Source organism: Triplophysa rosa, unplaced genomic scaffold, assembly GCF_024868665.1.
Source record: "Triplophysa rosa unplaced genomic scaffold, Trosa_1v2 scaffold351_ERROPOS156660+, whole genome shotgun sequence".
Lineage (NCBI taxonomy): Eukaryota > Metazoa > Chordata > Actinopteri > Cypriniformes > Nemacheilidae > Triplophysa > Triplophysa rosa.
Genome location: NW_026634357.1, coordinates 45033 through 61564, shown reverse-complemented (window position 1 = coordinate 61564; position 16532 = coordinate 45033). Strand labels below are relative to the sequence as shown.

The 16532-nt window shown below is 50.3% G+C and overlaps 1 protein-coding gene across 5 annotated transcripts in view; it reads left to right on the top strand.

Annotated features, from left to right (window-relative positions):
- LOC130550524 (GTPase IMAP family member 8-like) overlaps window positions 1-16532 on the top strand; it is a 52809-nt gene that overhangs the window by 8535 nt on the left and 27742 nt on the right. For 2 of the 5 annotated variants that reach the window (XM_057328012.1, XM_057328009.1), the window contains exons 2-3: window positions 5708-6298; window positions 15738-15779. The exons of 1 other annotated variant lie outside the window; for it this stretch is intronic. In XM_057328012.1, the coding sequence (XP_057183995.1) occupies window positions 5708-6298; window positions 15738-15779 (633 nt within the window). The remainder of the gene's footprint in view (window positions 1-5707; window positions 6299-15737; window positions 15780-16532) is intronic. 2 more of the 5 variants (XM_057328010.1, XM_057328013.1) reach the window with 2 other exon arrangements.

Here is a 16532-nt window from a genome sequence, read left to right as displayed (position 1 = left end):
GTGGGTGCAACACACTCATCGAGGAGGGGGACGGACACGAGGTCTGCTTCCAGTACGCTGGGGCAGCCCTTGTGGATACGTCCTGCCCGCACTGCGGGCGGTTGATGATTCAGACGTTGCGTCACGGGTGGCTGTGTTCCCACGGGGCTCAGCCACCACCTCGTCTGCTTCCCGTTCCGTGACGGCAGGACTACGGCCCTGCCGCCCGCTATGGCGAGCAGCAAGGGTGAAATGAGGATTACTGTGAGCGCTAATCCGTCAGCCACTTGCTCGTCTGACAGTTCCCCATGAGATGGTCCCACCGTCTTGTTCCTCAATCACGTATCGGACACGGTACGTGATGATGAGATGTCTGTTGCAGCATCAGAGGGTGACTTACTGGCATCAGACTCCGACGATTCCTTGAAGCTCCCTCCCTCGGGGGGTCGAGATCAGGAAGAAGCGGACGTCGAAATGTCAGCCATGCTTTCCCGGGCCACCGGCGTTGGGTTGCAGTGCCTGCACTGCCTCTCCCAATGCTCACGGCTGGATACATGGTACCTCGGGTTTGAGAGCGGCTCCATGCCATACTCGCCCCAGTGCCGTGTTTCCCCGGAAGCGCATGAGCAACTTAGTACGACCTGGAACGCCCCCTTCGGCGCGTGCACGTCAACTAGTTCCATCACCCTTTCTTCCCTCGATGGTGGGGCAGCTAGAGGATACGTCGAGTCCCCCTGAGGCTCGACCTAGACTCCCGTCCAAAGCACGTAGGCTTTTCGGCATCCAGGATGTCGAGAGCTTACTCTGCTGCGGGCCAAGCTGTCCCCTCTCTCCACGCTATGCCCATCCTGCAGGCCAAGGCGTTCAGAGAGCTCCACAAGGGTAAGACCGACCCAGCGCTTATGCAGGAACTCCGCGCCGTCACCGGCCTCACACTACGGGCGACCAACGTGACCGCGCGGGACCTGGGTTGGGCGATGTCCACACGTGGTCCAGGAGAGACACCTCTGGCCAAACCTTGCACAGATGGGTTGCGAGAAAGTCCGCTTTCTCGACGCACCCATCTCGCAAGGGGGGGCTGTTTGGTGATACTACCGAGCCACAGTTCTCGACAGTAAAAGGAGCAGACAGAGGATATCAAAATCCTCCTCCGCCGAGACTCGGCCACCTCCTGGCCGTCGAGATCCCGTGCACCCTCTGCTTCCCAGCAGCCCTGGTCCTCTTCGACACTCCGGTTCCGGTCTCCCATTCGGCGGCCCCCCGGGAGACGTCGAAGAGGAGACCACCACCCCATCAGCAGCCGCGGCGGAAGCCGTAGCTGCCCTCATGGGAAGACCCGAGGGAGATCGAGAACACCTTTTGGGCCCGACCCCAGCCATTCCATTGCTGGTTGGTCGATCCGGGATGGTTCCTGCCCCGTCCCAACTACCCAATTCTAAAGGTTTTTCTCTCTCTCTCGGTGTTTATCACAGCCGCTCTCACCTCTACACGATGGTTTTCGGCAACTCGACGTTGCGTCTTGGCGAGGCGCAACATCGAATGTACATTGCAGCCCTCAGCACTCTCAAATCGACGGTGCGTGGAGCTGCATTGCCAGGCAGGCGAACCAGCAGAGCCAGTCTTCTTCCCGGGGGCCCGCCCCCGGCGAGAGACCCGCACTGCCAGCCATCGAACCACCCCCCGGGGGGTCGATGAAGCAGATCGTTCCCTTAGTCCCCCTGTCGCGGTCCCTGGGAGCTTGGCTCGAGCTTCCCACACCGTCACGGTGGCTGAGGAGAACGATCCGTCTCGGCTACGCGATCCAGTTCGCCAGAAACCCGCCCAAGTTTCGGGGCATCCTCGTCACCTCGGTCAGAGGCCGGGATGCTCCCGTACTACGGAGCGAGGTCGCCACCCTTCTGGCGAAGGGTGCGATCGAGTCCGTCCCCTTAGCCGAGATGTCCAAGGGGTTTTACAGCCCTTACTTCATCGTCCCCAAAAAAGGCGGGGGGGTGCGCCCCATCCTAGATCTGCGTACCCTGAACAGGCACCTGCACAAGCTGCCGTTCAGGATGCTCACGCAGAAGCGCATCCTGGCATCCGTCAGATGTCAGGATTGGTTCATGGCAATCGACCTGAAGGACGCTTACTTTCATGTCTCGATTCTCCCTCGTCATCGCCCGTTCCTACGGTTCACTTTCGAGGGTCGGGCATATCAGTACAGAGTCCTCCCCTTCGGTCTGTCTCTGTCTCCACGAGTCTTTACGAAGATCGTGGAGGCCGCCCTCTCTCCCCTCAGGGAGAGAGGTGTGCGGGTACTCAACTATCTCGACGACTGGCTTATCTTGGCTCACTCGCGAGATCTGTTGTGTGCACACAGGGACCTGGTGCTCCGGCACCTAGATCGATTGGGACTACAGGTCAACCGAGAGAAGAGCATGCTCTCCCCTGTGCAGAGCATCCTCTATCTTGGTATGGAACTCAACTCTGTCACCATGACAGCGCGACTGTCCGCAGTACGCGCCCAGTCGGTGTTGAACTGCCTGGATCATTTCACGCAGTCAGCGGTTCCCCTGAAACTATTTCAGAGGCTCCTGGGACACATGGCATCCTCGGCGGCGGTGATACCCCTCGGGTTGATGCACATGAGGCCGCTCCAACACTGGCTCCAGAGTCGAGTTCCCTGGAGAGCGTGGCACACCGGCAGCAGGCAGATGGTGATTACGCCTCGCTGCCGACGCACCCTAACCCCTTGGTCTTCCATGACCTTCCTTCGGGCAGGGGTACCCCTAGGGCAGGTTACGAGGCATGTCGTGGTGACAACGGACGCCTCCCTGCAGGGTTGGGGTGCAGTGTGCAACGGGCACGCAGTGTCGGGGCTTTGGACGGGCCCCCGCCTGCGCTGGCATATCAATTGCCTAGAGTTGTGGACCGTGCTACTCGCACTGAAGAGGCTACAAGCTCTCGTGCAGGGCAAGCACGTGCTGGTCTGGTTGGACAGCACTACTGCAGTAGCGTATATCAATCGTCAGGGTGGCGTTCGCTCGCTGCAGTTAACACGACTCGCCCGACGCCTCCTCCGGTGGAGTCAGCAGGTGACCCGCTCCCTGCGTGCCACGTATATCCCAGGCGACCTGAACCAGACAGCCGATGCACTCTCTTGGCGGAGAGTGGTGACTCCACCCCCGCGCAGTCCAGCTCATTTGGGTGCAGTTCGGGCAGGCCCAGGTAGACCTGTTCGCCTCCCTCGAAACCACCCATTGCCCGATTTGGTACTCTCTGACCGAGGGACCCCTCGGCACGGATGCCCTAGCGCACAGCTGGCCGCGGGACAAGCGGAAGTACGCCTTCCCTCCAGTGAGCTTCATTGCACAGACCCTGTGCAAGGTCAGGGAAGAGGAGCAGCAAGTGTTACTCGTTGCGCCACACTGGCCCAACCGGACTTGGTTCTCGGAGCTAATGCTCTTGACGATAGCTCCCCCCTGGCCGATTCCCCTGACGAAGGACCTGCTTTCCCAGGGGAAGGGCACGTTATGGCATCCCAGGCCAGACCTCTGGAACCTCCATGTCTGGCCTCTGAACGGGACGAGGAGATCCTGAGTGGTCTGCCCCCAGCGGTGGTAGCTACCATTTCTCAGGCTAGGGCACCTGCGACTGTACGCCTACAAGTGGCGCCTCTTCTCGACCTTGTGTGCTTCTCAAGGAGAAGACCCACGGAGTTGAGCGAGGGTCCGTGCTGTCCTTCCTACAAGAGAAACTCGAGACTAACCTCTCCCCCTCCACACTGAAAGTGTATGTAGCCGCCATTGCCGCTCATCACAACTCAGTTGCTGGAAAGTCTCTAGGGCAGCACGACCTGGTCATTAGGTTCCTAAAGGGCGCTAGGAGGCGCAATCCGCCTCGTCCGCGCTCCATACCCTCTTGGGACCTGGATGTAGCCGTGACAGGTCTCATCAGGCCCCCCTTCGAGCCCCTAGGGGATGCCTCTCTTCCTCATCTCACGATGAAGACGTTTCTCCTTATGGCGCTCGCCTCCATCAAGAGGGTAGGGGACCTACAGGCATTCTCCGTGTCCCCTGACTGCCTAGAGTTCGGACCCAGGGATTCTCTACGTGCCCAAGGTTCCCACCATTCCCTTTCGGCTTACAGGCACTCCCCACTGGGGAGGAAGACCCAACCCCGTCCGTGTTGTGTCCAGGACGCGCGCTGCGCCTTTACTTAGGCCGCACACAGAGCTTCAGGAGCTCGGATCAGCTCTTTGTCTGTTTCGGAGGTCAGCAGAAGGGGAGAGCTGTCTCCAAGCAGAGGTTGGCCCACTGGATTGTGGACGCTGTCAAGGCAGCCTACCAATCCCTAAATCGCCCGTGCCCCCTAGCAGTGAGGGCCCAATCCACCCAGGGTGTAGCCTCCTCTTGGGCACTGGCACGCGGGGCCTCTCTCGGAGACATGTCAGCCCGCGTCCTGTATGGCCACATGTAGGACCGGCAACTGGTAGGGTGTACGCCTATATTGGTTCTTTTCCTCCTCTCTCGAGTGGGTCAGTATACCGATCCAGCCTCCCTACTTTCCCCACTGGGCGAAGAACAGGCACTCCATCCATCACTAAGCAAGCACCTTCTGGGGCAGGCTTGGCAGAGCAGCCCTGCCCCTTAGGCCGGGTTCCCGGAGTTATTCGCATCATAGCTCTAACCGGACCTAGTGCTACCAGGCGTTGCAACCCCCCAGGAGGGTGGTTCCGTCTGATATATCCTCATGCTGGTTCCCACCTTGGTAATCCATGACCTCCCCAGGTGGACCTCCACATCGCGGTTTACTCTTCAGCCGCACTTTCTTCCCATGAGTTCTCCCCCTTCGGTGAGACCATGTTGGTATCTCCACTAGACTCCTCCCTGTGGTAGGAAGTGGTCTCTGTAGCGCATCCCCACTTGAGGAAGTAGCGCTTACCCAGTGGCCTTACGGTTCCGGGCAGCTTCTCGCTGTTAGAGAAACAAGGCCGCCGCCTGTGAGGTCGAAGGTAGGGGCCTTTCCACCTTTCAAGAAAGTTCTGGGACCCCGTACCTACCCACTGGTAGGTTACAATTTTGCGGTAGCGCTCACGGCTGACTCGCCCAGGCCTGTCACCGTTGCTTCGTTGAGATTGTGACAGGGCACAGTGTTATGGCGTTTTCCATAGGAACCCCATCTGTCGGTTCGACACAACGTCGAGAGACCGACAGAAAGGGAACGTCTCGGTTACGTTTGTAACCTCGGTTCCCTGATGGAGGGAACGAGACGTTGTGTCCTCTTGCCACAACACGTGCTGTCCTCTGCAGCAGTCGTGAGAGGTCTCAGGCTCCTCAGAACTAAGGTGAATGAATGAGGCACACAGTCTCCCTTTTATACCCGGATATCCGGGGGCGGAGTCCGGCATGCAAATTTCATTCGCCAATTTTCATTGGCCTTTTCTAAGTAGTCGGAAGCGATTGGTTCTCAGGGACGAACCCCATCTGTCAGTTCGACACAACGTCTCGTTCCCTCCATCAGGGAACCGAGGTTACAAATGTAACCGAGACGTTTTCAGGTCTGACACTTACAGGATGTTCGCTTGAATACTATTCCCTCTTATATAACAAAAGCTTGGGTTAAAATTATGATTTTCATTCATGACTCCTTTAAGTCAACAGCTAAAAAATCATTCCTTACAATATTTGGAGAATTAATTGAACACAAGTGGTTAACAAATACGTTTGTGTTATTCTTGTGACCAAAGAAGAGAGAAGAATAGTGCTGTTGGGATCACACACAGATGCCAAAGTGTCCTGTGGAAACATCATCCTGGGGGAAAAGTTGTTTCTTGGATCACCATCAGCTCCACGCTTGTTTGAGAGACAGAATGGAAGAAAACTGAAGAAGAACCTGATTGTCATAAACTCTCCTGACTTTCTTGATCTTGCATACTATTCTGAGGAGAAAGACATGAAGGAATGTTTTCTCTTGGTTAATCCTGGTCCTCATGCCCTTCTGCTAGTCCTCAAGCCTGACACGTTCACAGATCAAGAGAGAGACGCTCTCAAGCTCATTGACATCATCTTTGGTTCAGGTGCATCAGAATTTGTGATTGTCGTCTTCATGCATGAAGATCAGATGTCTGACAGAACTGAATACTTCGACAATAACCGCAGAGCCATGGAGTCTTTACAGACCTGCAGACGACCCCCTCATCACCTGAAGAAGAATGGAGACCCATCACAGGTGCAGAATCTTCTAGAGAGCATCGAGAAGATGGTAATTGACAATGGAGGCTCTTACCTGGAGATTTCCGAGGAAGTTGGGAAAACTAACAAAGTTCAAACATCTATGGGTAAAAAATGTGCTGTTTTCCTAAAATATCCCCTGAATTAAGATCAATATGTGAGTTTTTTAGAAATAAAATATAGAGAAATATAGATTTATTAACACCAAGCTGTTTAAAATTACTAGATAAGAATATTAGCTGTCACACAGATTAATAAACAGCAACATGACCTCACATTCACATAAAAAAAGGAAAAATACTAGCACCAAAATAACAGATCTCTTTCAGTGTCTGTTTTTTCATTTATTTACAAATAACTAAAATCACAATTTCAAATATTGGTCACATTTTTGTACTATTAACAGCACTAAATAATTGGAGCACTGTATGTCATTTTACAATTGGAATCTCAGGTCAGCTCCACATCAACAGTGTTTTATATAATGCTTAAAGGTCCAGTGTATGAAATTTAGCGGCATCTAGTGGTGAGGTTCAGCTCACACCACCCCTGAAGCACTATGGAGGCTGACACACACTGTAAAAAATGTTGCGTAGTTTTTACGGAAAAATACCGGCAGCTGTGGTAGCCAGCAAAGTTCCGTAAAAAATACGGGAAAATTATGTAAACAGCTTTGCGGTTTAAAACTTCAGGGCAAAACTTCAAGCTGTGTGTGAACTTATTACATCTGAGTCTTTTATATTAAGAGCATTTGTTTATATAAAATGAAAACATGGACCTAATGCATAAAAGCGAAAACATTATTGTAGCGGGTTCGCTGATATAAGGAAGGAAGAGGACGAGGTTGGCGAGTCTGACACAAACTTTATTCCACCCAAACAATAAACAGCAAAGTAAAATAGCAATTAAATCCACGGCTTTTCCTTGAGCCTGGCTTGCGAGTCTCAGTCTCTAGCGAAAGTCCTCCTTTCCTGACTGAGGGGTTCCGGTACGTGGCAGTCCGTGTCTCTCTCTCTCCATTGTGTCTTCCCCGGGAGTTTATATTGTCTCCCCGCGCCCTTACTGGAACGAGAAACAGGTGTTGACTGTTTGCAATTACTCCACTCACTTACCGCTCGTCTCCCGGCTCTCTCTCCTGCCGCATCCCTCGCTACACCATGCTCCCCTCGCCACAATTATATTTACTTATTTTATTTCTTTGCAATTCATCATTAATAAACATCAAAGTCCCTTTTTAACAAAGCAACATGCAGCATAACATCAGAAGCTCGTTGCCTGACCTTGACTTAAACACAGACTCTTCAGCATAGTGGTCACCCACAAAACATTTCAAAACAATTCCGTAGTTTTTACGGGAAAATACTGGCAGCTGTGGTTGCCAGTAAACTACCGTAAAAATACGGGAACATCCTGTTTATATTCGTCCAATCAATTCACAGTGGAAAACATGAGCCACACCCACTATTCATCTTGGACATATGTCAGAATACTGAAGACGATCACCACTTCTGCTTCACAGGGACTGCAGCATAACATCCATGACTTGATGTTTTATTGTTGTTTAAAGTCACCATAATTTTGATTAGTGTTTGCTTCAGTTGGACTCTTTACCTCTTTTGCTTAATAGCATTTTTCTTTTGACTACTATGATTGTGTTTTTAAAAAACATAGTCATGCTTGCAAAGATAAAAAAAACGTTATAAGATTCTTTTGTCTGGTTTTTAGACATTTTTTCTAATATTGTGTTTTGTTATAACAGTCTGAATGAGCATACATTAGAGACCCAGCTTTGCTGCAACAATCCATATAAAGAGTTTTTTTTAACAGTAAAAACAAACCCTGCATTTGATTTTTGACTCAGACATCAAGTATCAGTGTATGAATCTCAACAGTGGTGACCAACAAATGAAAAGCTTCATGCCGCAATGCATGTTGGGAGTCATGGATGAGGTTTGTACTTTGATGGTACCGAGAATGCATTGAGTTTATCTTAAGAGGTTTCTTTATTGGTTGTCACCATTGTTGAGACGAACAGGTTTATTCTTGTTGTTTGCTAGTGCATTCTTTATGTGCTTGATGTATGGAGGACTAAACCTGCAAAAATTCTAAATGTATAAATATATAAACGAATAAATGTAATAATATGAAAATAAATAATGGAATGAATGGTTTGATAAAACAAAATAATTCGTTTTAGCTATTATTGATCTTAGCTTTAACTTTTTTTTCATTTTTTAAATTGATTTATTATTTTTTGTGTCCATTTTTTTATTATTTTTTATTATTATTATTTTTTAGATTATATCATTTCCTTTTATTTTTACATTTATTTATTTATTATCACATGTATTTATTTCCACTTTTATTTATTTATTCTTGAATTTATTCTTACTTTTCGGTGTCTTGTATGATAATTAGATGGGTTGGTCTTGCCTACTATTGGTTCAGCGTAGATTGAAGCGTTTGATCGATTACTCTTGACTTGTTTTGGACTAACGTCATGTCACTCACTGATCGTTTGCTTCATGTATATCGTTAAGTAACTATGGCGGGCGCACAATTAGCTAGAGAGTTACAGCATTTAGCCAATGAAGTCGATAACCACGCATCAAATGACTGTCATTTAGATTAGGAGGGGGGAAAACGCTACAGAGACCACTACCTACCATAGGGAGGAGTTAGTGGAGACACCAACATGGTCTCACCATCAGGTGAGAACACATGGGAAAATGTGCGGACTGAAGGAGTTAACCGCAAGGTGGAAGTCCACCTAGGGAGGTCATGGGTTACCAAGTGGGAACCATTCATGAGGACACATCAGACGGAACCGCCCGATGGGGGGGTTACCACGCCTGGAGCACTAGGTCTGATTAGAGCTATGTGGTAGATAACTCAACTTGGAGGTGAGCGCCATCAGGAAGCGTCTTTATCAGGATGAGAGAGCGGACTCCCGAGAGGCTCGAAGGGGGGGCCTCTTGAGGAAGAGGGTACGGAGCGCGGATGAGGCGGTACGCCTCTCGCGCCCCTTAGGAACCTAATGACCAGGTCGTGCGTCCCAGAGGCTACCCAGCAACTGGGTCTGATGAGCGGCGTAGCGGCTACATACACTTCCAGTGTGGAGGGGGAGAGTTACTCCCAGTCTCTCTTGAGGAAGGACAGCCGTCCCGACACGAGCAACTCCGCGGGTCTTCTCCGAGAAGAGCACCAGGACAAGAAGAGGCGCCACTATGGGCGTATAGCCGCCAGTGGCCGAGGGGTGGGCTCCACTGGCAGGATCTCCTCGTCCCGTCCAGACATGGAGATTCCAGGTGTCTGCCCTGGGATGCCTACGTGCCCCTTCCCCTGGGAAAGCAGGTCCTTCGCCAGGGGGACGGCCAGGGGGGAGTGTTTGTCAAGAGCATTAGCTCGAGAACCAAGTGCGGTTGGCCAATAGGGTGCAACTAGTACCACTGATGCTCCTCTTCCCTGGCCTTGCACAGGACCTGTGCAATGAGGCTCACTGGGGGGAAGGCGTACTTCCGCTTGCCCGCGGCCAGCTGTGCCACAGGGCTCCGTGCCAGAGGGGACCCTCGGCAGGGAGTACCAAAGCAGGCAATGGGGAGTTCGGGGAGGCAACAGGTCCACCTGCGCCTGGCCGAACTGCTCCCAAATGAGCGGACTGCGCGGGAATGAGTCGCACTCTCCGAGGCGTCGACTGACGAGAGAGCGCACGGCTGTCTGGTTCAGGTCGCCTGGGATTGTGTGGCTCGCAGGGACTGATCACCTGCTGACTCCAAGGAGGAGGCGCAGGGCGAGTCATGTTTAGCTGCCGTGAGCGAAATCCAATGATATACGCCACAGCAGCTGTGCTGTCCGACCGGAGCAGCACGTGCCTGCCCTGCACGAGAGGTAGTAGCCTCCTCAATGCAAGTAGCACAACCAACAACTCTAGGCAGTTGAAATGCCAACGCAGGCGGGGGCCCGTCCACCGCCCCGACACTGCTTGCCCGTTTGCACAATGGCACCCCAACCCCAAGAAGGTCATGGAGACCAGGGGGTTAGGGTGTGTCGGCAGAAAGAGTGTGACCAAAACGCCTGCTGCCGGTGTGCCACGCTCTCCAAGGAACTTGAATCTGTAGCCAGTGTTGGAGCGGTCGTCTTGTGCATCAGACCCGAGGGGGACCACCCCCGCCGAGGATGCCATGTATCCCAGGAGCCTCTGAAATTGTTTCAGGGGGACCGCTGACTGTCTGAAAGCTTCAGGCAGTTCAACACTGATCGGTGCGCTCTGTAGTCAGTCGCACTGCCTCTGGGAGGCCGCATGGGTGCGGGCTTCCGTCTCCCCGGAGCGTGGCTATGAGGACAGAGTGAGTTCCCTACCAAAAGAGGACTGCTCTGCACCGGGGAGAGCTTGCTCTTCTCATCGGTTGAACTGTAGCACCCAATCCAATCTAGGTGCCGGAGCACCAGGTCCCTGTGTGTACACAACAGATCTCGACGAGTGCGCCAAGACTGAAGCCAGTCGTTGAGATAGTTTAGTACCCGTCACACCCCTTCCCTAGGGGAGAGAGGCGCTCCACGAACCTTCGTAAAGACTCGTGGAGACAGGGACAGACCGAAGGGGAGGATCTCTGTACTGATATGCCCGACCCTCGAAAGCGAACCGTCAGGACGGCGATGCGAGGGAGAATCGAGACATGAAGTAAGCGTCCTTCAGGTCGATTGCCATGAACCATCCTGACACTGACGGACGTGCCAGGATGCGCTTCTGCGTGACAATCCTGAAACGGCAGCTCTGTGAGGTGCTGTTCAGAGACACAGATCAGGATAGGGCGCACCCCCCGCTCTTTTTGGGGACGATGAAGTAAGGCTGTAAAACCCCTGACATCTCGGCTAGGGGACGGCTCGATCCACCCTTCGCCAGAAGGGTGGCGCCTCGGCCCGAAGTCGGAACTCCTGCTCTACAGAGGTGGCGAAGGATGCTCCCGAAACTTGGGCGGGTTCTGAGCGACATGGATCGCGTAGCCGAGACGGATCGTTTCTCCTCAGCCAGCCTGAGGTCTGGGAAGCCGGACCAGAGCTCCCAGATGGACGTACGGGGACTAAGGTAACGATCTTTCATCGTACCCCCCGGGGTGGATTCGATGGCTAGGCAGTAGCGGTTCCTTGCCGGGGGCGGTCCACCCAGGGAGAAGACTGGCTCTGCTGTTTCGCCTGCCTGGCGATGCGCAGCTCCATGCACTCGTCGACTGGAGTCTGGGCTGGATGTATACATTCGACCTGTCGCTTCGCCATGACGCAACGTCGAGTTGCCGACACCGTCGTGCAGAGGGTGGAGCGGCTGTGATAACACCCAGAGAGAGAGAGAGAAAACCTCCTTAGAAAGTAAGTTGGGCGCTAGCCGCCCCGGGTGCCCCAGCAGATGGAGAGACGGGGAGGACCGTCCCTATCCGACTTCCCAGGATGTGGCTGGGGTCGGGCCCAATGGTAGCCTCGATCCCCTGAGGTCTTCCCATGAGGGCCGCTTCACCGCGGCTGCTGATGGGGCGATGGTCTCCTCTTCGCTGTCTCCTCCAGGGGGGGCGCCGAGTGGGGGCGGTCGAAGAGGACCAGGGCTGCTGGGAAGCAGACAGTGCACGGGACTCGACGGCCGAGGCGGCCGAGTTGCGGCACGGAGGACTGCTTCTTACTGTCGAGAACCCTCCGGGGAGGCCGCGTGCGGGTCTCGGCCCCCCCGACGGGCGGGGGGTGAGCGGGGCCGCTGCGGCTCGACAGTAACACCAACCAGCCTTGCGAGATGTGTGCGTCGAGAAAGCGGACCTTCTCGCCATTACTCATCTGTGCAAGATTCGGCCAGAGTTGTCTCTCATGGACATCGCCCGACCCAGGGCCCGCGCGGTCACCTTGGTCGCCCGTAGAGCGAGGTCAGTGGTGGCACGGAGTTCCTGCATAAGTGCTGGGTCGGTCTCACCCTCGTGGAGGTCTCTCAACGCCCTGGCCTGGCAGGAGCCATAGCGTGGAGAGAGTAGGCAGCTTGGCCCGCAGCAATGTAAGCTCTCGACACCAGAGATGCCGAGAGACCCTACATGCTTTGTGCAGGAGTCTAGGTCGAGCCCCCCCGGTGGCCGCTGCCTGCGGGAACGAGTGCACCGCGGTGGCACACTCCACCTGGGGGTCATCGACGTATCCTCTAGCTGCCTCACTCTCGAGAGAAGAGAGGGTGACGGAACTTGTTTGGCGTGGACGTGCCGAAAAGGGGGCGTTCCAGGTCTTACTAAGTTCCTCGTGCACTTCTGGTAAACACGGCACTGGGGGCGGGCCCAAGGCACCATGTATCCAGCTGCGAGCACCAGGAGAGGCAGTGCAGGCACTGCAACCCAACGCTCACGGCGGCCCGGGAAAGCATGTGCTGCGGGCCAAGCTGACATTTCGATGTCTGCTTCTTCCTGGGCTCGACCCCCCGAGGGAGGGAGCTCAGAGGATTTGCCGGAGTAGGATGGCAGTATGTCACCCCCCGATGCTGCAAGGGACATCTCATCATTATCATGCACCGTTTCCGAATACGTGGTTGAGGAACAAGACGGTGGGACCGTCTCCTGGGGAACGAGCGAGACGAGGTGCGAACGGTCCATGAGCCAGTGGCTGGCGGATTAACGCTCACAGTAATCCACATATCACCCTCGCTGCTTGCCGTAGCGGATGAGGTGGTGGCTGCGTCCCGTGGGAACACAGCCACCCATGAACGCAACGTCTGAATCGTCAACCGCCCGCAGTGCAGGCAGGACGTATCCACAACATCTGCCCCAGCGTATTGGAAGCAGACATCGTGTCCGTCCCCCTCCTCGATGAGTGTGTTGCACCCATGAGAACAGCGGGACATGCCACGCTGGAGAAATTTGCTCTTTTAGAGAAAAAAACTCAAACACTTCTGGAACTGCCGAGACGTCATCTGCCAATTTCATTGGCCTTTTCTAAACTACTCAGAAGTTGATAGGTTCTCAAGAGCGAACCCCATCTGTCGGCTCGAGAGACCGACAGAAAGGGAACGGAACAGTCACGTGCCAGAAGCAGTGCCTCAATTAACCATTTGTAGGAAGAAAATAACAATTAAAATCGAAATTCTTTTAAAAGTAATTAAAAATATTTGTTAATTGTTGCAACCAAATATTTTACTCCATATTGTAACATACACGGAAGTGAAATAACGGGCCGACCCTAAACATGACTCAACCCTTCCCGAAAAGCGCCATTTGGAATCCCGTTTCAAAATGCATTATTTTATCATTGATGGGTGTTACTACATTTGTACACACAACACGCATTGAAAAAGCTTACGTTTCAACAATGCATTACTGTGTTTAACAAATCATGTTTGATAGATTTCAGTAAATTGTTTAAAAATTAAGTGTCAGAATTAGAATACATACAAAGACAGTATTCACTTCATTCCATCAATTCGGACACAGGAAAATATACAATAACTTGTAACACAACACGCCAAAATTAAACCTAAAACACACTGCAATAATACAATTTTTAAAATGACATGTTTTATGAATTAAATAAGGTCAAAGACGACGTAGGCCTACATTTGACATGTTTGAGCTCCTTCCCTCAAGATGCTTGCTACTTCTCACTTCTAAACACAACAAAACACAAAGCAACATTGTACGTATTTGTCGATAAATTTGGTTAAAAATTAATATTTATTTACTACCTCAGGTGAAGCTTGCCTCTGCTGCCTCCGCAACCCGCTAAATCACTAAGGCACGTCATATTTAATCAAATAAACGGTCAGTAATCCAGATTCTTCCGCAGGAATCATGGAATTGAAATCTATTAAAAAAATTAGGGATGCTCTTATGCATTTATTAGCAAAATTATTAGTTGATAAAATCTTAAGAATAATGGTTATATTAAATTGTTGCAGGAACCACTTCTCTTTCGCTTCTGTAATGCTGTAATATCATACATTGGCTGGATTTGGGTTTATTAGTCTGAATGTTGACTGAATTAGAAAATAACTCTTCATTTAATGTTTTTTAAAAATATGTTTGCAGGCTTAATATAACACGTTGTATCAACTAAGTCCAACTAAGAACATTAGTTCAACTGAGGTATTTTTGCTCTTCCAATGTTTTATTAATTGCCGTTTTTACAGTGTGATGAACTCCATGTGAGGGGACCTGCGGTGTAGATAGAGCTCATTCTATGATAATACAAACATAAAACTTCACTGTGTAAGGTCTTTATACACCTCTTACATAGTTATGGATATAATATTGCATTTCTGTCAATAGATCCTCAAAATAATAACACTGGACCTTTAATGTACAACATTGAGCTTTGTGACAAGTGCTTTGACATTTGTCTGATTTGACAAATTTGACAGGAATATTTATGACTGACATAAATTCATTAGAGGCTGTCTTTAATTATTATGTAAAATATAAACTGTTAAAGACAACAACAAGGGAAATCTTGAATAAAAAGATCTTGTTCTACCGCCACTGCAAGTAGATAATGTTTTCAAACATTTTGGGGCAGTTTCCCGGACAGGGATTAGACTAGTCCTAGACTAAAATAATTGTAAGAGCTGTCCAAACTGAAAACAGCTTGCACTGACATATCTCAAAGTACGTGAATGCCTTTGTGTTGTCTCAAAATGCACACAAGTAATGTTTCACAAGTAAAGTCAGCTTTCCTGTAGCTCAGTGGTAAGAGCATTGCGTTAACAATGCAAGGTTGTGGGTTCGATCCCAGGGATTGCACATGCCTATGTATAAATGTATAGGATAAAACAATGTAAGTCGCTTTGGATAAAAGCGTCTGCCAAATGAATAAATGTAAATGTAAATGTAGTCCAGGCATAAACCAATCCCTGTCTGGGAAACCACCCCTTAGTCGTTCAAGTTTATTACAATGAAAACGTAAATGTGTGGAGCTGCAAACCGAGAGACATTGACTGGAAACTTCAAACTCTACCTGAACAATAAGAGTAGCAATGTGCCAACAATGCGCCTGAGCACACCTCGTTTCCAGACCAGCACACCCATGAGTGAACAGATGGGCGCAAATACAAATGCTGTTTAAACAATGTGGCGCAGGTGTCCTGAAATTTCATCCTACCCATCAGATTGTACCAGGCATGCGCACATCACTGTGATGTTTTTTTTTTCAAAAACACAAAGGAAAACTTCAGTTTTTCATCATGTAAAGGCACTCCTATTTTGAAGTTGTAGTTGTCTTGTAGTCTTTTGTGTTATCGTAACGGTCTCTAGGTGTGTCTAGTTGACCTTGATTGTCTTGTGTATATTTACCCCAGTGTTTGCCATTGTCTTTGTCTAGCTTTAAAATAAATAATCCACACTAAAGTGTTTAAACTGGGCTATCAGAGTAAAGTGTAATCCAGTATCTAATGTAATATCAACTATCAATATACAGTATAACGCAACAGTTGATTTTGTCCATGTTCAACTATTTTAACAATGTGGCTTTGAGTTTTATGTTTCCTTGACCATTATACAGTAAAAAATAATAACATCTATTTACTTATTTTATTGGCAGGTAAAACAAGAGATGACGGACAAGAAGGCCGTCGGCCCACCAGTGAGTTAATATTATGTTATAAATGTATCATATTAATGCAATATCACTGGAGTAGGAGAGCAGCTAGAACATTACCTTTCAATGTTGTACTAATGTTTTAGCGGGTAGTTTTATTTTTGCTCCCAGAATGTTCTCCTGAAAGATTCTCATTTTTTGAAGGCCTGCTTAATCTCACTATTAATTAAAATAAAATGAAAAAATTTGACCCTAACTAAAATGACCCAGGTGATCACCTTTCTCCTGACACCTACAGTAGTTTAGGATACATGAGGTGCATCCCAAATCGCAAATTTATGCACTCTTCTACGCCATTTTGTAGTATAAATGGTATGCATAGTGCATTCACATTGAAAATTCTCAAAAAAGAAGTGCACTTAAAGTACCCGGATGATGCACTTTTTTAACCAAAAATATGAAGTGTGGAACTGTGGAGACTTCACGCACTCAACGGTCGCAGTTTCGTAGACGCTGCAAAACTCTCCTGCAGAGTGATAACGCTTAATCTGATGATGACTAAAGTAATGCTGATAAAACAGATGAAAACGTCTTGGTTACGGATGTAACCTCGGTTCCCTGATGGAGGGAACGAGACGTTGTGTCGAACCGACAGAATGGGGTTTGTCTTGAGAACCTATCATCTTCTGAGTATTTAGAAAAGGCCAATGAAAATTGGCGAATGAAATTTGCATGCCGGGCTCCTCCCCGGATGTCCGGGTATAAGAGGGAAGCCGGCGTGCTCATTCATTCACCTTT